The following is a 27,676-nucleotide window of genomic DNA, read 5'->3' on the forward strand; positions in this document are numbered from 1 at the left end:
TTACAATTTTGAACCATACTTGAGTGCATCTTGAGATGCACCTATTATATGCATTAATTTCATTGTCATCCTAAATGATATAAAATATTAAAAATGAAGAATTGCTACGTACAAAATGGACTAAATGTGTGCCCAAAGTTTATATAAATATTTTCCCACAATTTTAATATAGTTTTCCACCTCTATCATCAAATGCTGCTGGGATGGATGCATAAACAGAGTAAAACTGATTAAATTCTCATCAGAGAGAATGATTCATCAACCAACTACACTTCTTTTTACAAGGTACAACAGGAGAATTTATTCACAATGCGAAAGAATCGAACACGGATGTAATCAACATTCTGAGCATTCTTTTCTCTTGCCAGTCATCACTTACATAAGAATTGGAAAAAGTTCAAAGCATTCTTTCACTCCCACACCATTTTAAACTGAGACTTTTCTTTTACCTTTTGGATAGAAAGATTTACAAAAGGGAAAATTAAATTATACATGCATATATATATAGTTGGAAGAATATCTTTCTTTAGTATAATCAGAATAGATTTAGTTGAAAGGCATTCCCCCCCTGAGGCAAAATGCCTCTATTGTAACTCAGTATTATCCCCACAACTGCTATGATCACAGCTACCACAATTCCGTTTTTCCAAGCACAGCCTTTGCCATTGAGAACTGTGGAAGGTTTAGTGAAGCCAAGCTCAGACAGTTTCTTGTGAGATGCTGCATAATCCGTGAAAAACTTGTCTTCATCCTATTGGAAAGAAAAACATAAAATCCTCTAAGTTAAAAGAAGGGTTTCATAGTGTCTTTACAATGATTATTATCACTTTTTTCATATTCAAAATCACTCAAAAATACTATCTAATTATTTAAAATCAATTTATTGTTTGGTTTCATACTTTTAAACGTGAAAAAATCAATCTCGTACATGCCCTAAATGATAAAATCATAGTAGCAGAAGTTCACCTTTGCGTATTCCCTCACATATTGGGAAAACTGAGAATCTGTGACCAAGGCCTTGTCTGTAGGAAGCTTCAACAGTTGATCCCCAGATCGAGAGTCATTTTTCAGCAATTCCCTGAACAAAATTACATTTGGGTGAGAACTTTTTTTATCTACAAGCAAAAGGAAATTGAATGCATATAAAATGAAGTGAGGAGATGTTTTTTTCTGTCATTCTCACACAAAGTAGGAGTTATCAAACTTCAGAAAGTCCTTTGTCCATGGGCCTTCAAAATCTGATCTGTCCTTGTGAGCTCTTCCCTGGTTGATGAAAAGAAAAAGATAAAGACAAAGGTGAAGATCCAATTTCTTCATAGTTGAAAGAAACAAAAAGCAAGAGAAAGTACCAATGTGTGTCCGCCAGATAATGCCACAATATCCTTGTCAGTTAGTCCCATCCTGTAAAATACATCTCTTAAATGGGAAGCACCTGCAGTGAAGAATGTAATGACCAATCAATCATGGCTTCTGCTATAACTTCGAAGAAGAAAAGTTCCAGACACTCCAAAATCTCAAACCGCCTTTTCATTTGTGGAATTGAAAATAGCAAGAAGTTTAAATACCTAACATTATTAAAGGTTTGTATCTCATTTCTTTAATTAACATTTTCAAAAGGACCATTTTAGTTATAGGAAAAAAAACGTCTGTTCATAACTTAAGGTAACTTCGATATATGTACAAACATGCTGTTGTGAGTAACGATTACATGGAAAAATTAGCCATCCCCAATGTAGTTGTTTTACAAATTTCAGATACTAAGATAAACATTTATAGTTATATTTAATATTTAAGGACTAAAATAGAGAATAATATTTTAGAAGTTGGGTTATCAATAAACTACCAATGAAGTTATTATATCTACAGTCTTAACAAAAAGTCACCTTTGTGGCCATCTGGAAGGCGGCCTTCTTCTATAGCTGCATTTGCGTCCTAATCCATTGATGTAAAAGAAGAATGAAGTTGTTCAACGGCAATACCAATTGTCAATCTATCGAATTTTTTTGTGTATGAGGTATACCTTTCTTCCGGGGACAAAGTCAATGGGTGGCCCGCCAGTAATCTCCACAGCAACAACTCCAGCAAGCTGAAAATTTACAATTGGAGGAGAATGAGCCACATCTTGATAGATGAAACTTTACTTTATTAGGTTCTTAAACTTTGAAAGTTTTGTATTTCCCAAATGATTGAAGCGACGAGCACGAATAGAAGGTGAAGAACTGTGGGAGTTCATTCGTGATTCAACATAATATCAAAGTTAGATATTCTGTACTTGAACCCTATAGTAACTTTTTTGTTGATTAATATTGATTTCTACTTGTTTGGTTGGGTCTTCTAAAAATTTCAAGCCTATAGTGGAGGAAAGTATTTAAGTAACCCATTAGCCTCAAGCTTTTGGGTTCCATGGTGATTTAAGAAAAAGAATCTGCCTCCCACTTCTAAATTTGAGAAAGGAGAATGCCATAAATTATGTCAATGAATGACAAGGAAAACTGGAAGAAAGAAATAGTCCAAAAGGGGCAATTTCCAACAAAGGGAAGATCACCTGGTACAGATCTGCATATGTGATTTTTGGATGTCTGGTCTTCACAGTTTCTGTTGAATGGCACAACAAAAGGAAGAATAAGTAAAAATGTCTACCAAAGCAAATCAAATCAAATCCCCAGACAATCATATCAGTTGGGAGAGACTAATTAATTTTGTCATTACACTGAAACTAACATTTGAAGAAAGACATTAATTCTTCTCTATAAGATAGACTTCACAATAAAGAAAGATTAAAATAAATAAAAGAACTTACCACAGAAATCAACTGCGATTTTGAGTCCTTTATTTGCAGTATGGTTCAATTCATTCATGAACCTGATGGAGCCATTGGGACCTCCGGTTTTCGTTTTAGCGTCATAGCTACCAGCATCATGCCACCTACCCAACAAAAATCCCTCTTCAACAAATGAATTCCAAGCATGTTTGAGAGTGATTTTAATGATATCACTTTTATCATGCTTGCTTTTAATCATTCAAAATTAAATTTAATAGTATGAAAATTGTGCTTTTTCTACAAATTTAGGTTAAAAACATTTTCTCTCAAACTTTTGTGCTAGCACCAACTTACTCTCTAAACTTGAATTTGCAATGATTTCATCTATGTACTTTCAAAATTTTGTTAGATTTTAGCTCTTAAACTTTTTGAACTTAGTCTCTATACTTTCAAATTTGTAATAATTTTAACCCACCATAATAAACCATATCAGAATTAAGTGTTATTTTTTATTGCCTAACAACATTTTCCATAGTTTATAAACAAAGCTTATCCTTGGTCACATTATCAATCTACATGCATAAAATATTTCATTAAATCTAACAATAGTTTACATGTGAAGGACTAATCCTTACAAATTGAAAAGTATACCAACTAGATGATCAGTTATTAGAGTTGAAAGGACTATATTGTTGCAAAGTTAAAATTACAAATACTAAAACTTTACTGACTAAAGTTCATTGTCACTCACTAAAAGCTCAAGAATCAAACGTGTTTGGAACCCGACAAAATATTATTTGATGACTAAATGGACATTTCATATTGATTTTGAACTCATCAACTAAAACACCCAATCAACTGTGCAATGATAGAAAAACAAAATGCGAAATAATTTCCCAAGCAGATGCGGTGTTCAATTTATTTCACTTTCCCCTGCAAATCTATAAACAATCACAAATATAGAACTTAGAACAAAAACTTACGCTAAACGGAGCATAATGGGAGCGCATTTCTCTTTGAAGATTAAAGCACGGAGGTCTCGACGGGCCTTCTCGATTTCCTTCAGGTACACAGCATCGACGTTGGGAGATGCCATTGAAATCTTAATAAGAATGAAGAAAATTGACTTTCTTTGCTAACAAATTGAACAGAAATTGATGACATTGTTGATTGGAGTTCAGATTTAAGAAGAAACGAAGAGGGAGAATAGGAGTTTTTGGTGCGATTCTTTGTATATGAAAGCGCCAAGGAAAGCATTGGGTTCTTTGCTTCGCGGCGGAGCAGAGAAATGTATATTTTTAAATAAAGAAATTGGACTTTTTGTGTGTATTACTCAGACCCAACGCTCTATTTTCCGCGTGAATAAAACGCGCGAAAAAACGTTATTGTGTTGAGAGACAGAATTTTGAAATGCGGAGTTTTTTTTGCATGGAATTCAGACGCGAGTTTAAAGCGCGTTGGGTTTAGAAGCCTTGTGTGTCCGTACATCGTCTGAGGATTAACGAATCGGAGCCCGACGGCCGCCGGCGGAGTGTGAGCCAATACGAGGCAACCGAACGAAACATATTCGGTTTTTTAGTTTAATTTGTCACGTGGTAAAAATTTATTTATGAAAATTGAAGTCTTTTGTTACAAATTTCACTATCATTTATCACTTTCCGTAGAAAGTAATACTCAAATTTGTTTTTCACCGACTAATGATTTTCTTTTTAAATTGAGAGTCATATTTTCATGTTGAGGTACTTTAATCTAATATATCATTTTCTTGTAAAAAAAAAACAATTAGAAGACGTGTAGAACAAGAAACGAAATTGATACTTTGAAAAACTACCCAACAAACAAAATGGTTACCAAATAATAAATGTCATCTTTGAATTTTAGTTTTGAAAACAAAATTTATTAAGAAAAAGGTAGTAATAATAAATTGTTGCTAGTAATTTTGACTTAGAAAGATCTTAAAAAGTTTAAATTCTAACCATTAAGGATGACTTCTTTTCTTGGGTACGATGTGGGTAAATTGAAAAGTTTTTTTTGTTTCTTTTGGGAGGGAGAAATGGATGAGAATTTGAGACAGAACAAAGCAATGGTTGAACAAAATTAACATTCTTTGACATTTCTCTCCATTTGAACAAGTCAAATTCCCTCTGTAACTTGGGATATAACTCAACAATTAAAACTTCTTCTGATTAAAATTTGATTGCTTTCAATCTAATGATAAGGTTCAACAGAAAAAAAGATCAAAAATAAAAAATCCAAACCAATCATGGTTTTCTTTTCAAAAAACTGCGAGCTCGAATTAAACCCAATCGAACCAATGATATATACACCTTTGAAAACAAACTCTTTTTAATTATCATGATGCATGTATTTTGTTTAATTTTCAAAAGGGGTGATGAAAGAAAACTTCAAAATAAAGAGAACCAGATTTCCAAATGAGAAAAACTTAAAGGAAAGGTAATTTAAAATAAGTTGTATGGCTAATAGACATTGACAAGAGTCAACTGCATGCTTCTTCGGTCAGAAGAGTTTCTTTGCAGTTCTCCCACTCTTTCCAACACCCATTCACAAGCAAAAAGGAATCTGAAGAAGAACAACATTAGCTTAAGACTCAACAATGTGGTTTGGTGGTCTTATATTAAAGAGTAACAAAGAGAAATAAAATAAAATTCAAAGCTAATTCAAAGCTAATTTTCCCATTCCTAAGTTTCAAAATTTTCAAATCTTTAATTACACTCATTATTTCATGACAAATCAAGTATTTCAGACTTTTGTCCCTGGTTCTCTGATTTTTTTTCGTTAACAAGAATATATATTATTATCCCTTGAACTGCTCGATCAATTTCACTAGTTGGATCCAACCATGTTGTAACCCACTAGTATGCTACTAGGTTCCATGATTTTTCTTTTTAATCTTCCAGTTGGGTATTTTGGGTGCAGTTGAGAATTGAGTTTAGAGGCAATTATTGGGGACTTATTGTTTCGTTTGTCCCGATTGAGATAGCTTCTCTAAAGCTCCATTAAAAGAGAATGGCTTCAGTATGCTTAAATTGATCAAGGGTGAGTAAACCATTGGGTTTTAATTTGAAATAAACAAGTAAAAAAATAGAAAAATAAAAAAGATAATATTGTGTAGTTGTAATGAGATTGTTAGGGCAAAAATGACCTGGCAGTGCAGTCATGCCCTACACACAGCTCAATGACCCCTTTGGTAATAGAGCAAAAAGTAAAAGTGGAATGCCACGTGGAGCTACTATTTTGGAGGTGAGATTAGACTAAAACAGCCATTATTAGAAGTATTACGTTACAGTAATTTGGTGGGAACAGGTAGGACAATTTCGTCTTTTACATGATAATAGTAATAATTCTTTTATATAAAAAAAACACTACAGGCTCTCTGCCCGATGCTCCTATTGTCTCTCTGTGTGCTGCATCTTTAAACCTGACCAAAGTATATACTTCTAACTCCCCAAACCCATTTTACTGTTTTTATTTTGTTTATTTTTTATATGTGTGAAGTTGCCGAAGTTCGGAGGAGGTTTGAAATGGGTCAATTCCGAGTCTACGAGAGTGAGAAAAAAGGCACCGGCTTTGCCAGCGAGTAACAAGGAAAAAGAAAGAGAGTTGCTTTTTTTAAGCACGAGCCTTTACAGTTCCCTCTTCCACCACCACCACCACCACCACCAATGGAAGATCTCCCATTTTAGCCACCTTCATCGGAATGTGAAGATCGGAGGTAGTAAAAACAAGCAGGAGTTTTGTTATCTGTTCTTGAAAGACTGCTTTTTCTGGTTCAGATTTTGGTCAAAGGAGGTCAAGAAGGAGTTATGGGTTGCTGTTACTCGAGATTAGAGAGAGAAGAAACTGTTTCAAGGTGCAAAGCAAGAAAGAGGTACATGAAACAGTTGGTTAAGGCAAGGCAAGCTTTTTCAGCTTCTCATAGCTTGTACATTCGTTCTCTTCGCGGTACCGGCGCTGCTCTCCGACAGTTTTCCAATGCAGAGACCTACATTCGCCGCCCTCAGCCGCATCAGCACCACCACCTCCCGCCGGTGCTCCCATCTCCAACTCCACGAACGCCGCCGCCTCCTCCACCTCCGCATATCCCCATGAGTCCTAGTTCCGACACCTGGACATCGATCACGGCCTCCCCGGCACTACCTCCGCCGCCGCCGCCGCCTCCATCATCCACTTGGGATTTCTGGGACCCTTTTGTGCCGTCGACATCTCGTACTGTGACTGAAGAAGAATGGGAAGCTACCACTATTGCATCGGAAGCTATGGTCACTGTAACAGGGGCGGCGAGTTCAGCACCGCCGCCGTCAGTGGTGAGTGGTTTTTCAAAGGATACTTCCAGCACTGAGCTTGCTATGGTAGTTTCGAGGAATACTAAAGATCTGGTAGAGATTATTAAGGAGCTTGATGAGTACTTTCTCAAAGCTGCTGATGCTGGTGCTCAGCTCTCTTTGCTTTTGGAAGTCCCCACTTTTTCTTCTCAGAAAAAAGGAGGTAAAAATCTAACACCACACAAAGAAGTAGAAAACCAATCAAATAATAGTTTTCTCTTCAAATTCCTAAAATGATAAGGCTCCCTAATGAGTTTTATATCATGTTGGCAGCAGGGCAGGTTTACAATAATGGGTGGAGTTTGTGGGGTTCAAACACAAAACCAAATGACGCATTTGGGAAGTTAAATGGAGAATTAACAGCAACGAATATGGGGAATGGGTATGGTGGGAATAGCCGAAGCCACTGTTCAACAGTGGAGAAGTTGTACGCTTGGGAGAAAAAACTGTACCAAGAGGTCAAGGTAATGCTTTCACTTTCGCATATTTCAATCAAATCTCTTGTCACATTGGTGGAATAATATGACATTTTGGTACTTTAAATAAAGTCTTCAATTTGAAATGATTCTTTTTACCTTTTTTTTTTCTTTTACTTAACGGGGTCCAACATAACCAAACAAAGATGAAACTTTAGCATTTCTCAATGCATTCGAAAGCATTGAAGAACTTGGTTGTGGAATTTTGTGTATTAAAGTTGGTGAATTATGTTGAGTGACTTTTTTAGACTGCCGAGGCCACAAGGATAGAGCATGAGAAGAAGGTGGAACAATTGAGGAAGCTAGAGCTGAAGAGGGCTGATTATGTAAAGACTGAGAAAACTAAAAAAGAAGTTGAAAAGCTGGAGTCACAAATGATGGTTGCTTCTCAGGCCATTGAAACTACATCTGCTGAAATCATCAAGCTAAGAGAAATTGAGCTCTATCCACAACTTCTTGAGCTTGTCAAAGGGTTAGTTAGTCTCTTTCATACTTCTGTTTTAGTCTCAACAGAAATAAGAAATCACAAATCATTTGACTGTATTCTGATGATTGCTTGAAATTTAAGCTTTAAAGTCCATAGCTTCTGTGCTTCCATCATTAGATGGAAGAACTCAAAACAATTCAAATATGCTGACGGTTTTAGAAAATTATTATTTTCCATTTCATTATTTAATTGGGATATGATTGAGTTTTTTATCCTGTGGATTTTCATTGTTCACTTGTACAGTTTTGCTACCTTCTGGTATTTAAAGAAGCCTAAATGGAAAATACTAAGCTTATTCTGGATGCCTTCATGAACATAAATAGTAATGCTGTCTTAACTTAGAAGTATTCTATTCTAGACACTGAAATCTGCCCTGGTTTCTACAGATTGATGTGCATGTGGAGAAGTATGTATGAGTCTCATCAGGTCCAAACACACATTGTTGAACAGCTTAAATATCTAAACATCATACCATCTGCCGAGCCAACATCCGAGATTCACCGCCAATCAACTCTCCAGCTTGAGCTTGAAGTCCAGCAATGGCATGCCTCTTTTTGCAACCTAGTCAAAGCTCAGCGGGATTATGTCCAATCTCTTACAGGCTGGTTACGGCTTTGCCTTTTCCAGATAAGTGGAAACCCATTATTAAGAACAGGTCAAGATTCTAGAATCTACTCACTGTGTGAGGAATGGAATCTTGCAGTTGATAGGATTCCAGACAAAGTGGCTTCTGAAGGAATCAAGAGCTTCTTAACCGTAGTTCATGCCATAGTTGTCCAACAAGCTGAGGAATATAGGCAAAAGAAGAAGGCAGATTCTGCCTCGAAAGAGCTTGACAAGAGAGCTACCGAACTAAGATCACTAGAAAGCAAATATGTCTCACATTCAATGCGAGAATGCTCTGCATCGACGAGAGGGAGAGACCCAGTTCAGGAGAAGCAAAACAAGGTGGATAATTTGAGAACAAAAGCTCAAGATGAAAAACAAAAGCATGAAAATTTAGTCAGTGTGACTAGGTCAATGACGATAAATAACTTGCAAATGAGTTTTCCCCATGTTTTCCAGGCAATGGTTGGGTTTTCCAGTGTATGTATGCACGCATACGAGGCAGTTTATAATCAAACTAAAAACCCTGACCAGCATGAGGTGAAGAGATTACTACCTTAGACAATAACTGATTCGAGAGAGAGCTATTCCAACAAATTACCGTGCGTAAATTGTGAATTCAACAAGGGGGAGTTTACTGGAAAAAAGTGGAAGCAAGACATCAACTTCATTAGTTTGATAGAAGATTTCATATGGATAATGGAAAAGAGAGATATTTTGCTCGCTTTTACGAAGGGTTAGGAATTGCTGGGCTGGCTACTCTGAAATGGTTTGGAAGTTAAAATACAGGCCTGGAGTTTTGTAGAGTTCATAGTTTCTAGACCCTTATGGTCAGTCATGTTGTTCTTGTAAATAGATATTTCATCACATTTTCGGAAGTTTTATTTGCTTAACCAATCATCTCATTATTATTATTGCTCTATGAGCCACAGCACAAGTGAGGTTCCTGTGGCATTCAAGAGGATAGGACCCTTTGTTACGGACCCTCAAAATTTTCACGCAATTCATATACTTTTTTCAGACTATTTCATGAACTACTGGAGTATGGAAATATTCTAGAACTACCAGAGTATATGGAAAGTTTTTCACTTATATTTATTGTGTCACATCATCATGCTTGTATTAAAAATACAGTGAGATCTATTAACATTAATATTTATATATTTTTGAAGACGAATTTCTAACATAAATAATGGAGTATGATAGCTATAAAGATAGAAATTTTTCCATGTGTATATTCATCAAAACTGAAACTCATATTTTCAACAGATCTGAGAAACAAGCAATGCGACGGAACCTAATCAGACGTCAGAAGTTTGGATAATGCCTCAGGGAAACAACTGCTGGAAGCTAATTCCCTAGGGTCAATTTTAGCACCGTCTTAAATGGAAAGGCAATGGATTTCTGTAACAAAGACATAATTTGTACTTAATTTCATATTAATATTTGAATGTAAAAGAAGGTTCATTACATTTTACAAAACCACATATGGTGTGGAGAAAGACATCCAATCATCTCGGGATTGCTTACAGAACGGGGTGCCTATCTAATTTACCAATCTTCAATTTCTTCTTCAGAAGTATGACTTTCTTGGTCTCCTGAAATCACCATATCAAAACCTGTATTTTCTTCGGTCAATGCCCATAACTTTTCATGATCTTCGGACACACTATTACCCAGCCACTTCAATGCAGGTACATACTCGGTGGCAACTACTGAAAAATGAGCTAAACTGATCCCACCATAAGGGACAAATCTTTGTTTAACCATCTTCTGTAAAACATAGAGGAAATAAACAAAATGAATGGCCTACCATTGCTTGTGTTGCATCGAACTACGAAAAAATCTTAGCTATTACTATAATAAGTTAAGTATTGTATAAAACACATTTCCTTTCGTAGGGGATAATCATGAGTTAATCTTAATCCACGACACGAGAGCAGTTAGCTAAGACTTTCAGAGCACTAGCTCATTGTGACATTTTTCAGTTGCTCCTCTCGAATCTAGAGCTAAAAACCTAAAACATAAGCTTTAAAATGTTCCTTTTATCCCCTTACACCTACTATAGGCCATGAGGTGGAATTGGAAATGCACTCAAATATGCTGACACTCAACTACACGCAAATATAGAGCACCTAAGTTTAATAGTAAAGGTAAGATTAAAGTCAATCCACCTTATTGGACAGTGATGATCCCTCGATTTGCCAAAGCTTTGGTCTACGAATAGCATGCCACCTGCGTATTTGGGACTCAAAAAAGTTGGAATTTGTAAATATGTAATTATTGTTGTCTTTTAAATTAACAATTAAATTCCTAAGAACCACCTGGAAGACAACGGATGAGAATTGCCAAATAGTACCCCACGGACTGCAACTGAAGCAGCAGCCAAGTGTAGAATATTTTCTGCATCATTATGCCTGGCTAGCATTCCGTCGTAGGAAGAAAGGAGCGTGTCAGCATCACCTAAATACGAAGCCACAACCCATGCATCATCTATAGCTTCCTCATTCATGAAGTCAAGAACTGCAAAGAAATGGACGAGAAAGTTGAAAACAAAAGCAATCTTATTTAAAAGTAAAAATAGTACATTCGCTTCAAGAGTTATCTTTTTAGTGATAGCAATGTACCATTTTCATGTAGAAAGTCAGCAATAGGCCTGGCTTGCCCATGTGCTTGACAGAGAACCTTTTCTGGAGGATCCATATTAAGTGGCCGTCTTAATAAACTTTCCTGAACAGAAAATTCACTGTCTGCAACACAAACAAGGTACTAAGTTTAGAAACCTTACGTGACATACCATAAGAATAGGTTCCTACCCAAACCTTCACACTGCTTTATTTATTTATTTATTTTCTTAAGTCAATTCCAAATTACAATCCCTTCCACTATGCATTGATGAAACAGACCTAATACCAATTCATTTACACTGTGTCGTTTGTTGTGCAAAAATTTTCCCAGGGCATGAAACAAAGAAAGAGTCTCATCGCGGCCAAATTGAAAAGAGAATCGATCGTCCACCAATGTATGAGGCATCTCTTCATCTTTCAAAGATTCTTGAGCACTGGATGATGATGAACATATCTGGCTTGGTTTCAGGCAAAATAATTGTAAAGACATGATTGCATGCCTCACATCACCACCACTTGATTTGGCTATTGCATCAATTTGTTCAACTGCCAGATCGTACTGTTCACAAGAACATATTCTAGAAATTGTCTTTTTAATGGAGTTATTTGTTATTGGATTGAATGCAACCTGAAAATATTTAAATAAATAAATAACCCAATGTCAATCAGCACCATGGTTACTCCCGAAAGCATGATAAGAAATTTATCAGCAAAGTAACCTTACAAGCCCCAGCATTCTCCAGACAGAGCTGAATCTCTTCCAAGTACTGCACAGTGAAATCTGTTGTTTCGGCTTTGGCACAATCGGTAATCACAATGGCTGTTGGAACTTGTGTTGATTGCACATAAAGATGCAAACAGCTCTGAAGTCTTCTAAGAGCAGCCTTCCCATTGGTCAAAGGAAGATCATCTATCAAGAGTATGACCGGTTGTTTTGAGTCTATGGAAAAGCATGAAGGTATTACTCCATACTTCCTCATTCTCCCAATAAAACTTTCAAACTCGTCAAGTTTAGATGTGTACTGTATCCCTGATCGAAGATGATGTCAGCGCCAGAAATACTTTTGCAACAATTAGTTGGCAAAAGCCTCTCATTAATAATAGAAAATTTCATAAGATTACACATTATTACTGGACATACCAAAACTTTACCTTGCAAAAGCACATCAGAGTAAAATACACGTAAAGGTGTGTTTTGTGTGTTGGCTTAGTTAGCTAGCATATGTATACAAACTAATTAGATCTTGAAATAATACAGATTCAGGAGTCAGGACTACAAAAACGACTGGAAATTTTCAAGTCATTCCAAGTGAATCTAAGAGCTTCACATGGCTTAATAGTCAAAAGGTAAGATGACATGAGAGGTTTTCTTTATCTAGGAGCTATCTATCCGTCAATAAGTCACCAAGACATAATATGATAAGCCATCAATCTTCAACAACTAATAGAGAGCATATTAGACCAGTGTGATATTGTATTTGATCCACTCCATAACCAAGATATATTGATTCATTAGAATACCTGCAGTCAAGTTATGCAGATGTTCTCGCCAGATCACAGGAGTAGGTGTGTCCCATTCACATAATCTGGCTCCAAGATGAGAAGCTATTACATGAACAGTTGCCTGCAAAAGAAGCAGAAGCTCTCTCTAAAAATTTAAAAGAAAGCATACGGCATAAACTCTGAGAGTAAAGCGAGAAGAAATATTATGAATGAGGACCATGCATGCACTGACTACTTTCGTCTCATGAAATTTGATCAAACCAACATGTGGCAGCAATCTCATCAGCCCTACCACAACACCACTATTATATTAAATTTACTTAGACTAAGAGAGTTAAGTTAGAAGCAAGTGATTGTGTACAGATAGAAATATAGTAGCCAATTAAACTTGTACCCTGTAAGATATATAATGTGTATTGAATAGAGTGACAGAACAGCATTCGTAGGATGATCAAACGCCTGGCCTCCAAAACTCAGAGTCCAAATAGGTTATCCATGAACAAAGAATTGACTTCCTTCTCATGAAATCTCTAAAATATTTTCAGGTTCAACATAATAGATTGAGCATCACAAAGAACTGGTTTACCCACTTATTTAATTATACATTTGGTAAAACAGTTTCAAAGTTAGCCAAGATCACATAACCACAGCACCTCAATGTTTTTATAAATATGTTCTTCCGCAACCAGCCATGACCTATATCAATTTCCAGCCTTTTTTCACCACTTTTCTCCCAGTTTTTTTAGTTCTTTTATGTTGTCTTTGATCCCAAACATCTTCTCATCATCCAGCATGTGGATGAGAGGCTAAGGTACTCGTATCTGGCTTGGGTTTCTTCGATTCTCCCTTTATCCTATTGAGTTTATGAGAACTTGACTTCATGCATTGTAATCTTTTGTTTCAATTCTGAATGTTATTGATGTTTTGTTATAGGTTGAACATTGGGGAATGTATAACTTTTGCAAATCTATTTTGATATGCAGTCATTCCAATTAACCTAGAATTCAACCTATAGAATGTCAATTAAATGCTAGGAAAGTAGGCCTTCCACCTAAGGGAACTTAACGCTTTTTGGAAATTCAATATTGCATGCTCTTGAATTAGAACAATTAGAATCTTAGGACAATTTAACTGGATGTTCCAATTAAATTGGTTAGGTGAAGATTACATATTGCTAAGTGATGATAATTCGATAAATAATTCTTTGAATACAGGAGAAATAGCTATAACCCAAGCTAGATTCTTTTGTCATTGAATTTTCATAAGTTTTACTCTCCTACTTGCTATTTACTTTCTTGCAACCAATTTCTACTCAATCCCTCATCCCCCACCTCAAGTTGAAAATTAATTTGTCTGAAGAATTAGTGTGCTCCCTGAGATCGATCCAGACTTGCCACTAAGACTAGTTCTTGGTGTGTGATTCAGTTTTTTATTTGGTACGGTTAGAAGAAAATACTAAATTTGAAACACAATCGAGCATGTATAATACAAAAAGAAAGCTGTAAATATTAAGAATACAAATCCACGAAAGATTGGCACAGCGACATACAGATTTCCCAACTCCAGCAGGACCAGTGATGAGAATAACATTACTTCCATTAGCATCCTGTAAACCGAGCAAAATGGTATCATAACATCCACTAATTAAATTCAAACTATACAAATAGGAGGGAAAAAACGTGCATGTATAAAGGTGATAATGAAAAATTATAGTAATGAAACTGTGATTTGAAAGCCTTCAAAAAAAAAAATAAGTACCATAGGTGTTCTCAACCTGTCTTCAAACCATACCTTAACTTCATCTACCTACCATCACGTAGAGGAAAAAATCGTCAATATACATTTGAAATGGAAAAATTAACAAATCAAAATTACCTTCTTCTTCTGTACAGCAAGCTCTTCCAATGAATGCGGTCTATATTTATCAATCCATAACTCGTTTCTGCAAACGCTTCCAGAACCTGATGCACATCAAGCAAGAAACTAAACGCTAACCTAAATTGAAGTCCTAGCTTCTAACTGAAAACATACAATTCGAAAGTTCTATTTCAGATTATTACAAGTAATTCAGTCCACCTAGAAAATCTATAACATCAAAAATTTCCATTGATTTAGCCAAATGATTAATCGAAAGAAAGAGTGAGAAAAGCTACGGTGACACGGTAATGGCATACCAGCAGATACCTTGAAGGTAGAAAAAACTTGATCAAAATCTTCACAGAACGAGTTGAACTGCATTACCAAAATAACATATCATAAATATAACACCAAATAATAGCAAACTCAATTAAAAAGCCCTAGGAAAAGAGTATTCGCGGCAAGGAGAAAAGGTATATATGAGACATTAGTAGTTGAAGAAACGCTGCCAAGAAGGAGCGGGAAAATATAATAACATGGAACAAGCGAAGTTTAGCGTTGGAAAAATTAAAATCCTCCCCGCTATCAATATCTCTTTTCACTTAAGAACCGAGCTCCAGATAATAAAACGAAATGCGGGTTCAATGCAAGTTTTCTACATAACAAGTGAACAACCACACAGCAGATAAAATCATTTTCGTCCATGGGCGCTCATACACACTCCGAATCAAAGACGGTGACAAGAGAGTAATGTAAAGCATGGATAAGCAACAAAAGGAACTTTACACATACCTCGTCGACATTACGGGAATCCTTCTGCAAGCAAGACCGAGAACCGAGGAGTCGAGCTTTCTTCGCTTGGCGAGTACTCTTCCGAGGTAATGGTGATTGCGATTTCGTCTTTCGATATCTGCGTTTGGAACTAGATGATCGACCACCGCAGTATTCTTCATCCGACGATAGTAAACCCGGATTGTTCTCCTTCTTCGTCATCCTCCGTGAAAGAATCAGAAATTTAAAAAACCTTACAGAGCAGCCAAGGTAGTATACACTCCATTTTCGAGTTCGAACTCACGAATTGTTCTTCTCTGAACCGGAGTAGAGTGCGTCTCAATATAAATTTTCGTCTTCAGGTGAAAGAATGAGGAAGTTTGGTTGGTCGTGGCAGAGGTTTACGAATTTACCGAGCGGATTTCGCGGGTTTGAGAAGAACGCGGGGAGTTTTTGTAGAGGAAATTCGGAGAGTGGCGTCGCCAAGAAGCCAACGACAACGCCTTGGGCTTAGAAATCTTAAAGGGGCCAGCCCATTTCGTTAGGTTTATTGGGCCTAGGCCCAACTGAGATTGTTTCTCACTGTTCACTCCGAAAAAAAGGATAACTGAATTATAATTCAAATTTGAAAAGGATAAAAAAAAAAAAAAACAAAAGTTGCAAATATAACAATATAACCAAAATCTTAGCCTATCTCGCAACAATTTTTAAAATTTATAAATGTAATGAATTTAAAAAAATTGTAAATCTAACATTGAAAATGTTGCTAAATTCATAAAATTGTTACTAGAAACAGTAGTTTATTTTATCAATTATGATATGAATTACAATTTAGTTTATTTTTAACCTAAAAAATATGTATGCCAATTTATAATCCACTTTTCTACAAACATGAACAATAATTCAATTTGCCTCTCTTGTAAGTAATTAATAGATTGTTTTCACTTTCACGTTTATTGAGTCAAATAATTTATTTCAAAAGTAAACCCAAAATTTGTTACCGTATGCATTGCCAGAATAATAATTCAATTAAAATATGTTAAAATTTTAGAATATTTTATAAATCTTTTACCACTTGAAATAAGTTTCTTTAAGATTTGAAATAACTTCCCTTTAAAGGAATAATTTCTAAACAAAATTGAACTAACTAATTATTAGTAAAAAATGGAAGACCGTAGATTAGTTTGCAAATATTTTGTATGCTATATTATTATACATATCATTATATCGACAAATACTAAAACAATTAAATAATTTAATTCCAAAAGTACAAACTATAAATAAACATTGTTCAATTATATCTTATTTACAAAATTTTCTCCATAGCAATGAAAATTGAACCTCTATTTCTTAATTATCAATTACCAATAAACTAATACTTTCCATGTTTCTAAATGAAGATTTAAATCTTTAAAAAATTTCATAACAAAATTACGTACCACCCAAAAAAATAAAAATAAAAATCTCAAACAATATTAATAGATTTGTTTACATGTTAAGTCCTTGGATTACATTTTATTTACATAACACAACTAACGTTACATTTTTGTATTACATTAGAACGCAAGCATTGGGATTCTCATCGCTGAAGGCGGTGGTGTATTTAACCTCAAACGATCCGGCACGTGCGAGCGGCGCCACCTCGGGGTTGGCCGCCACATTCCGCACGTACCCAGGCGGCGCCTTCTTGTCGTAGGCTCCAGGCGCGTAAGGGTGTTCAACGACGTCGTACGGTACGTAAGGCCAGAGCTCGGCTGCCTTCCCGGTCCGATGGCGGACCCGGTTCAGAACCTTGTTGGAATCCACGTAACCCACCACCGTGAGCTTGCTCCGTTTGGGGTCCACCTCCACCTCCGTCACGCCTTTCATTCCCTCCACCGATTTCTTCACCTTCTTCTGGCACCCCTCGCAATCCATCTTCACTTTTATCTCCACCCTCTTCAACACAATAATTTGTTAAATTGCTAATTTATCCAGTTTTTTTCACGCAATTAATTGAACTAGATAAGTAATTTAGTTACATCCTTATTTTAATTGATCTCCGTGTGACTACAATTTAGTTAAAATGGTACGTACCTGAAGTTGCTGGTTCTTTTTTAGCTTCTTACTGTCGTGGCTATGACCGTGAGAGAAGTTGCAAACGTCGGCGCAATGATCTAAGAAACCCATTGCAGCGGCCGGAACATGAACGTGAAAAAAATTAAAAGAATAATTCAAGTAATTAAGAGTAATGTATGTGATATTTTTTTGCCTCAAAACGATATAGTTGTTATCTTTGTGGAAAATGGAATAAGCTAATAACCAATATATGTAGTTGATTACGGGGGCATAAGCTGATCACACATCATCTTCGGTGAAATGGACACGTGGGTTTTTGTTCTATAAACGTGGACAAGTGAGAGGATGACGTGTGATCAGCCACAGTTCGACTTTGGGGTTGTTGGTTCGAAGGTTCTGGTTCTTTTCATTGGTTTGCGTTTTAGGCGCTTGGCTTAAGGGTTCAGTGAACTGATCAAAGTTCGGCATCGGATGAACTAAACCCTCATATTTTTCAAGAAGAACGAACCGTTTATGTGGGAGAAATGATTCAATGTAGCGGAAAATTTTGTGACGTGGATAAAGATTTGAAATCTTAATTTTACAAGGATGTTAAAAACATCGATTTATCGAGGTCAATGTATAATTTTTTTAAAATTATAAACATTTATTTTAAGAAAATTAAAATATTTAGTATTTATATTACATTATCATGTTTCGTATAGGCTATCACATATTTATTATAATTGTAATTGGGATAATACATATTTACTTTATAATTGTACGAGATTTGATTTTTTTTAGTTCAACTTTAAATTTTATTTTATTTTCATTTTTATTGTAATTATCTATTTAGTTTTTTACATTATTTTTTTCCTTTTATTCATCATTGTATTTTTATGTTGTCCGAGTATTGTATTTATACGATATAATTGAAAATATAGTATAATTTATTTTTACGTTGATAAACATATTAAAAATTTGTTATGTTTTGCCCTTATTTAGTTTATATGCATATATCAAATATAGTTATAACCATTATAGATTTTCAATAAGTTATATACCATGTTAAATATACATTTCACGTCCTTTATCAAATATACACGTGTATATTTAATTATTATATATATATATATATATATATATATCATATTATACAATATACTATAATTAATATAGTTATACAAATAGTTGAAAAAACTATCTAAACATTTGTAACACCTAAAATAACAAAATAAACAACTACAATAATGTTCTTAAAAGTAACATTTGATATATAATGAAAATCCAAATAATCTAACCCACAAATATATATACACGTAATACACATAGTACATGTTTATTAATAACGAAAAAAATTAATCAAATATACTTATTACATAACATATATACAACGAGATATATTTTGAACATAGGGGGAATACTTTCTGTTTATAAAAACATCATAAAATTAAATATAAAAAACAATAATGCATCTAATAAAAAATATGTTGAGTTAATTAACAAATGCAAGTTAAATATGATTTAAATTTAACTCTTACATTATATTTATACTTCTAACTTTAAATTCTCATCCAACATTTTACGTTTTGCTTTAAATATTTGATATTGATGTCTACTAATTAATTTGTTTAAAATAATTTATTAATTAATTTTAAAATAATGTTAACTAATTAAGTTTTGCCAATTTTTATCACTACCAAAATTAATTTTAAATTTTGCAGAATAATTATCTTAAAGCGACTAATATAAATTAATTGCAAAGAGTGATGATATTAGTATTTAAAGAAAAATCAAAGTCAAAATTGTATCTTAAAACTATGGATATTGAAACAAACAACAAATTTCAATGATAATATTATAAGGACTAACTTTAAATCAAATTTAAGATTTAATTAAGGACTAAAATTTGTAGCAATTTAAATTTAAAAACCAAATCAAAACTAAATAAAAAATATCTTCTCAGAATTATATTTAGAACTAAGATAACACTGAATAATAAGGGGAGGGAAAAGAAAGTGATTGACACTCCTTCAAAACTAATTGCAATGAATGGCAGCACTTATTGAAGTAGGTTTGACAGATCGATGTTGATATTTTCATAATTGAAAAGCAAAATTTTATGTCCAATTATCATTCATTTTCTTATATGTTCTAAATATTTTAATTTATTTTGATAGTTTTTTAAAATGGTGTCAAATATATGTTGAAATTATTAATTGAATGAGAAAAATTTTTGGATTAGAATTTAGTTGGGGGTTAGTAGATATTGGTGCCGTCCGTTTTAATAGAGTCCTTTTCGCTTTTGTGACTCTAATCATAAATTTGGCAGTGGTTTGTTTCATTTTTCTTGTCAAAAAGATAAATTAAAGAAAGAAAGATAGGTAGTGATTTTAATGCTCTCCTATCCCTAAACTTTAGTGGCACCCTCTCCTTCATCTTTTGTGGATGCCCATGTATTCATTTTTTTATTGGTTTGAGGTAGTTGTGCTTCTACTTTCAAGTTTAAGCCTCCTTGGATCAAGATAACTATCCTATGAGTTTTTTTCTTCTTCTTTAGATTCTATTTTCAATTTAGGTTACTATCATTTTTTTAATTTCCATAAAAACTTAAAAGTTAAATTTTAAAATTTATTAAAAGTTTATAAATCGAGAAAGTTATTGATTTGAGAGAGTAATATAGAGAATTAAAAGTAAATGAACTGTATAAGTTAACAAATTTCAAAATACAAAAACTTATGTGTTATGAAAAATCATAAACCAAGAGAGCTTTATCTAAATGAATATTTAAAATGATAATAGGAATTTGTTTCCACCTAGAGAGTAGGTAAATGTAATTTGCTTATTTTAATGTGTTATTTAAGAAGATAATAGCATATTAATTAAAAGATTACGGAAAACAAACATAGTTCAATTGATTGATTTAATAAATAAGTTATTTAAAAAAAATTAAAACATTTAGAAGCCATTTAAAATAGATTTTTAGGTGTATGCTAAACAATTTTTAGAAAAATAAGTTCGATAAAAAACATTTTTTTTAATTCAATCCAGTGGGACCCTAAATTTTGTATAATAAGTTGAAAATATATACCATCCAACTTTCAATTTCACATGCATATGTTAAAAAAAGTGAATACAAAATTAGACGTTGATATAATTTATTAAACAAATGCAACTATTTTACATATAGCTATGAATTGAAAATCTATTGTGATCTATTTAATACCCATTTAAGGTATTCACACATATATATATAGACATGATCGTAGACATGGATCAAGTGGTAATGGCCTTGGTGTACGTCAATATTTAAAAATGTTGGTTAAATGTTAATTAATTAGTTCCAACCAGTTATCATCGCTGCATTAGGAAATATAAAAATGCTATTCACAAAACGCCATCCTAAAAAAATTAAACATTCATAAAAGTACTTCTAGCTAACAGAGGTGGGTAATTAAGTTGTAGTATTCAGTAGTAATTAACATATCTATTATCTATGAACACATTATTACAACAATATTCTCTCACTATGATGTTGGAAAATTAATAATACCATTTGTAATTATCTTTTTAATCTTACATTGTAATCACTCTAACGTCTTTCAAGAACAGTAATAAATCATATATGGTTTGCACATAAATAATTGTTGTGTATTTTTAACAAAATACAACAAATTATAAGTTTGTTTTGTAGTAAAAATAAGTTGTGTATAAATTTAAATTAGTAAAATTAAAATTTCAAATTTTGTATCGATTTTTTTTTCTTGGAATAGGGCTGTTCTTTTTTTTTTTTCAACTTTCAATCATAAAATAGTCAATATTTAAGTGTGTTTATATATTAATTAATTTTCCAACCCTCATAAAAGATCCAATAATTCAAACATTGACATATTTTATTATTGGAATAAAGCTACATGCACTCATGCACATTTTTTTTTTTGTAACTTTTGGATTATCCCTGTAGCTTTATTCCAATAATAAAGTTACAAAAAAAGCTTTTAATAATAAACTTATACTATAATTGAGTTGAGTTAGGTTCACTTTTAACTAAACTTTAAATGTGTCAAATTTGAAAAATCATCTTCGAAGTAGGCATTGGCTAAAGTATACACTACAAATTCAAAATGTTGTCCATTTAAAAGATTCAAACATCCACAAACTTTAATATGCCTCTCAAACAAACACACATAAATATGGGGGAAAAGGCACCATGTAAATATAGTTATTTTTCTACCCTCTTGAAAGACATCTTGAATGAGTCACGAACTAAAAAAAATACAAGTGTAGTTCAACATGTAAAAATAAAAATAAAAGAAATATTTGGTGCATCTCTTTTAGAGTAAAAATACTCTTGTTTACATTATTTCATGTAATTATATTCCATGAAAATTTATTCTTACTCTCTTTATTTTAAAAGAAATTAGGATGCAGAAGCAGTATGGTTTTAGATATTAATTAAGACGAATCAATTATTGGTCTATGCAATACCTCCCCTAAACATTTTCGAGAAGAAAGAAAAGGTGTTTGAGAAAAAAAAGGTCAAATCATCAAAGGGTCTGAAAACTGACCCATAGAACCAGTTATATCAAGACACATCACATTTTATAAATCAAAACCACCATTATATATATAAGGTCCCAACCCAATATATGATATCAAATATCAAAATGAAGATTCCTAATTACTTGGACTTCTTTTTCTGTTTCATATTACTTTTGTGCTTTTGCCATGCCGGAGCTGCAGCACGTTCTAAATTTTTACCGGAAAACGAGGAGGTTTCGGCGATAATCGTGTTCGGCGATTCCATTGTTGATCCGGGCAATAATAACTACCTCAAAACATTGGTTAAGTGTAACTTTCCACCTTATGGAAGAGACTTCAATGGCGGAATACCCACTGGAAGGTTTAGCAATGGCAAAATCCCCACCGATTTTGTAGGTTCGACTTCTAATTATAAGTTGCTGTTTGATACTTGTTTTTCTCACATTTTTAAGGATTATTGTTTTAAATTATAAAATATATATGTATACAAATATTTATTTAGTTTAACCGTGTTCTATAAAAACAAAATTTTATTATATTAATAAGTTATTCATTTCATCTCGCTCTATTTAGAAACGACAACTTTTTTGCAAAAGAATTAAAATTTTAAATTTACATTTAGTTTACATAGTCCAGATAATAGTTAAAATTTTAAAATAAATATAAAAAAAATAAATTTGACATAAAAATTCAAATATTTTTTTAAAAAGAAAAGTGAAACTTATCCTAAGAAAATTAGAAAAAATAAGGTATATTTTAATCGTTAACCTTTAATCTCATCATTAAATCTTATTGCCTGTTGTTTCTACTTTCTATCAATTGCCAAACGATGGGAAAAAAAGTGGATAGCAAACAATTTATGGTTGGTGGTTAATGAGAAAGTTATTCAATAAGGCCATATACCTTTTAACTAACAACTGCAATATACAAATTTAAGTTACTTTAACATTATCTTTTCACATACATCAAACAAAATTTAATAGTGTGGTGGTCTCCTTATTTTTCTTGTGTTCTTATGTTATTTATTCTAAATTTTGATGTGATGTATACATCAACGATTTGTTGTTGAATCATTATATTTTGGATTGAAAAACTTGACAGCGGAAGAGTTTGGTGTAAAAGAATTAGTACCCGCATATCTTGATCCGCATTTGACAACTCAAGACCTTCTCACTGGCGTTAGTTTTGCTTCTGGAGCTTCCGGATATGATCCTCTCACATCCAAGATAACCGTAAATTTATACATTATCTCTTCATAACTATAAACTAGTTTTGCAATTTAAAAATACCTATATTTCTATATATATTGTAACATATAACTCAACCTACATGATTTTTATAGGACTTAGTCTTGAGAAATCATCACTTCACATCATTATTTATATGGTTGGGGGATAGGTGGAAGGATTGAGGAAGAGATATTTTTCTTATTTTGAATGATTTATTCTTAAACTTGGTAATAACTTCATAATAAGATCATAGGATTGATTGACATTGACTTATTGTACAACAACCTACCATGTAATTTACCATTAATTTATAGATTACATTTTTAAAAAAAATTTAGTAAAACATTAATTTGTTGAAAATATAGTAAAATTTTAAATTGTATCAGTAATAATTATTAACACGATTATAACTGTAGAAGTAATAATAATTTTGACGTAAAAAATTCATTTTGATTAGTTTTAGTATAACAAATATGTAAACTGAGATTTAACCTTCAATTTTTTTAAAAAATCATGTATATAACAAATGATAGGTTAAAATTCTAACGTTTTAAGTTTATGTAAACTAATATTGAATAAGATTGAGAGTGATGTCATAAAATTTATTTTTATTTTTGTTACGATATTTTCTCAATAATTTGAACCATCGAAATATCTTTAATAATTGAAAAGTTAAAAAAAGGAACTAACAGATTTATTTATTTTGCAATTAAATGTTGGGTCCCAATCAAAACCTAGTCCGTGCTATCGCTTAGCGACCAACTGGAGTTGTTCAAAGATTACATCAAGAAGATAAAAGCCGCCGTCGGAGAAGAAAAAGCGACGGCCATCTTATCAAAAAGCGTAATAATTGTATGCACTGGCAGCGACGACATTGCAAACACCTATTTCATAACGCCGTTCCGGCGATTCCATTACGACGTTGCTTCGTACACCGATCTGATGCTCCAATCGGGGTCCAGTTTCTTCCATCAGCTTTACGCCCTCGGAGCAAGAAGGATTGGAGTTCTCAGCTTGCCGGCAATCGGCTGCGTTCCGTCGCAGAGGACTTTGTTCGGAGGGGCCGCTCGAGGGTGCTCCGAAGCCGCTAATTCAATGGCGGTGCTTTTTAATTCGAAGCTATCGTCGTTGATTGATTCACTAGGAAATGAGTATTCGGATGCTAAGTTTGTGTATTTGGATGTCTACACTCCGTTTCTTGCGCTCATTCAAAACCCTGCTGAATACGGTAATTTTCATTTCTTTTAATTCCCATTTTGATACATTTATTTTTCAATTTCAAACCATTGTGGATCTCTGTTTGCGAAGTGTGTTATATGAATGATATGTGTACAGGGTTTGAAGAGGCAACAAAAGGATGCTGTGGAACAGGATCCATAGAGGTCAGCGTTTTATGCAATCCTTTATCTTCAAAACTATCATGTCCCAGTCCTGATAAATATATCTTCTGGGATAGTTACCACCCTACTGGCAATGCTTACAAGGCTCTCACTTCTCGCATCTTAAAAGATTCCATTCCTAAATTTTTCTGATATTCTTTTTCTTACTTTCTCAATCACACATCTCCATGGATATAAACACATGTAACTCAATCAAAAATCAATATATATATATGTTCCACATATATAGATATATTTGAGATCAAACACACATTTTAGGCAGGTTTTCAATATCAATTCACATCTCTAGTATCAATTAGGAATGTCGGTAAAACATCAAACATTTTGTACACCTTAGATTACATCGTATTAACTTAAGGTTTTGAGTCAATACATGATTTGATATAGTAGCCGATTTTGTGTAAAGCTCTTGATCGAAAAAGTATAGAATATGATTTAATTAAGAAGGGTGACTTTAAACAAGCAGTCATCGAGTAGGATCGGAGTATGTTGAATTTCTCACATTAAAAAAACCAAAGAACTTCGAACAATCACCTCCTAGTGTTCATAACTTTGTTTGGAGTAAAAATGGCTCAATTATTGATTTAAATGATATTTATAAATTCCATAACTTGTGTAATATATGGGTTGACATCAATGATTTTATGAATGTCGTATGAATTGATATATATTAATTAATATTGACAAAGATATTTTAGAGTTGATGGCTTTCAATTAAGGACGGAGTTATTTAAGGGCGGACACATACTCATTAAAATTAGGTTTAATATCAGAAGTGGATGTTGGTTGGAGTGGTCACGGGAGTTAGTAGTTGTTGCCTTTTGTTATTTTCAAATGTTCCATATTCTTTCAATTTAATTGTTTCAACTTTACAATATATTTGTATATATAATTTTTTTTAAACTTAAAAATACCCTTTGTCTCTAGATTTTAGGTTTTAAAGCTAAGTTGACAATAGAAGAAGTAGAAGTGTGAGAGATTTCTTAAGTTTTTTTTTAACTACATAAGAGACTAAATTGAAATTGAGGTAAAAACTAAAGATTTTACAAAATATTTTGAAATCTAATGCTTAGTTTATTATACTTAATATAAATATTACAAGTTAATACACTTGAATTGAATTTATTAAGCCAAAGGGATGCTAACACAATTTACATAGTGACCAAGAGTAAGCCAGAGAGAGGTGGAGTATGGTGTGGAGTTGAGGATGAGGAGTGCACCAGTGTTTTGAGATTTATAATAACTCTAATACTTAATTAGCAAGCAATTTTGTGAGCCAAACGTACCCTAGACTATTCCACTTCTGGATAATCTTTGAACCAAATATGTTTTAAGGTTTTAGTCTCTTCACTCTTATATTGTATAGAAAAAAACTGCAAAAGAAAAAGAAGTTTAATAAGTCAACTATGTTTCAATTTTATCAAATAAATAAATGAAGTTAAAAAAAGTTTAATAAATCATGTCTTTCTCACTTCCCTTGATATGATCTCGATCTTCACTCCCTTCCCCCTCTCTTTTTTTCCTAAACATTATGTGTTCGAAGAGACATAAACCACAAATCTCTAAATCCTATATCAGTTCATCCATTTTGAGTCTTTTTCCTTCATTATCTTCCGTAATGTATATATTTCTTTTTCTTCTAAAAGTTAAAAAAGATACATAAATCTTTAGAAGTAATTGCTCAACTTTTATCTGGGCTAATGGGGCATACCAAAAGGTCTCGTTTTCCGCAAATTGCATAGGCCACTTTCTCCACCACCCCAGAAGTCCATCTCGAGGGACACCTTCATTTAAAATGTCGAAAATGATTCCACACTTGTAAATATAACCACCATAATCTATTATATTCTTCTCAAAATTGTTCTCTATTATAATTTTTTTAATTTTTAAATATGAATATATATATGTATGAAAAAACAATATGATGAATATATATTTGTTAAATTAAATATCAATGTATATTAAATTTTATCCCCGAGGTCTTTCTTCAAAAAAAAAAAAAAAAAACAACAACCATAATTTTCAAAGTTTATGTTGAATTGAATTTCTACTAATGCAGTCATTAATTTTAACAAACACCAACCTAACCAACTTTAAAAATACACTAATTTCTATATAAATAAATAAAAATAAACCTAGTTCACATCCCTTGTCAAATAATGACCATTTAATAAAGAAAAACACAAGGCTTTTCTAGATGAAAAATGATGTAAACGTAAAAAATAACAAAATTATGATTGAGCAAGTATGAAAAAAAAAAGTGTCGCACTGGTCAATTCTATAAAGATTGAAAATGACAGATTTTCTGAAACGTAGAGGCTAGAAACTTAAAGGAGTATTCTTTAAGTTGCCTCAAACAATCTGTTTTTCCATTTAAATTATATATATAAAAAAAGGCTCGGAAAAGATAGATATAAAAACAATGTAAGAGTGATTTTAAACTGAAACCGTCCCAAATATAACAATAATTTTTTTCTATATAAATATACTAAAATTTGTAAAAAATTATAAATACAGCCAAATAAATATACCTTAGAGTTAGACTTCAATATCTATAGACTCTCACATTATTGATGGTATATTATACAAGTTTATTTGTCGAACATATATTTTAGTATACTTACCATTTAAAAAAAATGTTTTGATTATTTTTTAAAAATTGGTACGTGTTTTTTTTCATAGATTTTTTAAAAATATTTTAATTAGATTAGAATTTGAAAATAATTTTAGATATGATGGGGAAGACCTAATTTGTTGGTTGGATGTTAGAATTTAGTATGAGTAATTGAGTGATTAATTAGGAATAAAATTGCTTTTGATTGAAGGGTTTTCCAATGTGGTGTGTGTGAGTTTAAAGGCAAGCAAAAATCAAATTAAACTAATAACGACGAAACAAAGCTGAGTTGGAAGGTCACGAGTCCCACACCAGAATGGCCGTTACTACGTCGTTTTGAGGTCTTTGGCAGATTGATTAATTAATTAAAAAGAAAGAAAAAAATTAAATACGAAAATAAAGTATTTTCGCGGGAATGGCAAT

At 32.9% G+C, this 27,676-nt stretch overlaps 5 protein-coding genes across 9 annotated transcripts; 2 read left to right on the forward strand and 3 right to left on the reverse strand.

Annotated features, from left to right (window-relative positions):
* Nucleotides 1-227: 227 nt before the first annotated feature.
* LOC101220337 (probable L-ascorbate peroxidase 3) lies at nt 228-4,010 on the reverse strand. Its single transcript, XM_004134804.3, has 9 exons — nt 3,745-4,010; nt 2,801-2,925; nt 2,546-2,595; nt 2,021-2,086; nt 1,884-1,932; nt 1,350-1,432; nt 1,184-1,263; nt 967-1,078; nt 228-751 (listed from the first exon to the last, which is right to left on the reverse strand). Exons 1-9 carry the CDS (start codon nt 3,855-3,857, stop codon nt 536-538), a joined length of 894 nt encoding a protein of 297 aa, XP_004134852.1. The 5' UTR covers nt 3,858-4,010; the 3' UTR covers nt 228-535.
* A 2,163-nt stretch (nt 4,011-6,173) lies between these two features.
* On the forward strand, nt 6,174-9,765 carry LOC101220098 (protein ALTERED PHOSPHATE STARVATION RESPONSE 1). 2 transcript variants are annotated; one of them, XM_011659753.2, is made up of 4 exons: nt 6,174-7,267; nt 7,378-7,568; nt 7,829-8,052; nt 8,454-9,765. In XM_011659753.2, the coding sequence occupies exons 1-4, from the start codon at nt 6,586-6,588 to the stop codon at nt 9,232-9,234; spliced, it is 1,878 nt and encodes a 625-aa protein (XP_011658055.1). In that variant the 5' UTR covers nt 6,174-6,585; the 3' UTR covers nt 9,235-9,765. The 2 variants fall into 2 exon arrangements, with proteins under 2 accessions (XP_011658055.1, XP_011658056.1); XM_011659754.2 differs by having other exon boundaries at nt 6,175-7,267; nt 7,381-7,568.
* Nucleotides 9,766-10,054: 289 nt separating this feature from the next.
* On the reverse strand, nt 10,055-15,880 carry LOC101219861 (cell cycle checkpoint protein RAD17). Of its 4 annotated transcripts, none has more exons than XM_011659755.2 (12): nt 15,453-15,880; nt 14,978-15,035; nt 14,679-14,764; nt 14,595-14,609; nt 14,353-14,409; nt 12,822-12,924; nt 12,020-12,330; nt 11,580-11,928; nt 11,301-11,423; nt 10,998-11,196; nt 10,848-10,908; nt 10,055-10,446 (listed from the first exon to the last, which is right to left on the reverse strand). In XM_011659755.2, exons 1-12 carry the CDS (start codon nt 15,651-15,653, stop codon nt 10,225-10,227), a joined length of 1,785 nt encoding a protein of 594 aa, XP_011658057.1. In that variant the 5' UTR covers nt 15,654-15,880; the 3' UTR covers nt 10,055-10,224. The 4 variants fall into 4 exon arrangements, with proteins under 4 accessions (XP_011658057.1, XP_004134850.1, XP_031742951.1 ...); XM_004134802.3 differs by having other exon boundaries at nt 14,562-14,609; XM_031887091.1 differs by lacking the exon at nt 14,595-14,609.
* A 999-nt stretch (nt 15,881-16,879) lies between these two features.
* LOC101219619 (heavy metal-associated isoprenylated plant protein 27) lies at nt 16,880-17,694 on the reverse strand. The gene is made up of 2 exons (XM_004134801.3): nt 17,508-17,694; nt 16,880-17,369 (listed from the first exon to the last, which is right to left on the reverse strand). Exons 1-2 carry the CDS (start codon nt 17,598-17,600, stop codon nt 16,983-16,985), a joined length of 480 nt encoding a protein of 159 aa, XP_004134849.1. The 5' UTR covers nt 17,601-17,694; the 3' UTR covers nt 16,880-16,982.
* Nucleotides 17,695-22,104: 4,410 nt separating this feature from the next.
* Nucleotides 22,105-25,044, forward strand: LOC101219381 (GDSL esterase/lipase EXL3). The gene is made up of 4 exons (XM_004134800.3): nt 22,105-22,406; nt 23,112-23,242; nt 23,978-24,467; nt 24,575-25,044. Exons 1-4 carry the CDS (start codon nt 22,118-22,120, stop codon nt 24,769-24,771), a joined length of 1,107 nt encoding a protein of 368 aa, XP_004134848.2. The 5' UTR covers nt 22,105-22,117; the 3' UTR covers nt 24,772-25,044.
* The last annotated feature ends 2,632 nt before the right edge of the window (nt 25,045-27,676 follow it).

Source organism: Cucumis sativus, chromosome 6, assembly GCF_000004075.3.
Source record: "Cucumis sativus cultivar 9930 chromosome 6, Cucumber_9930_V3, whole genome shotgun sequence".
NCBI lineage: Eukaryota > Viridiplantae > Streptophyta > Magnoliopsida > Cucurbitales > Cucurbitaceae > Cucumis > Cucumis sativus.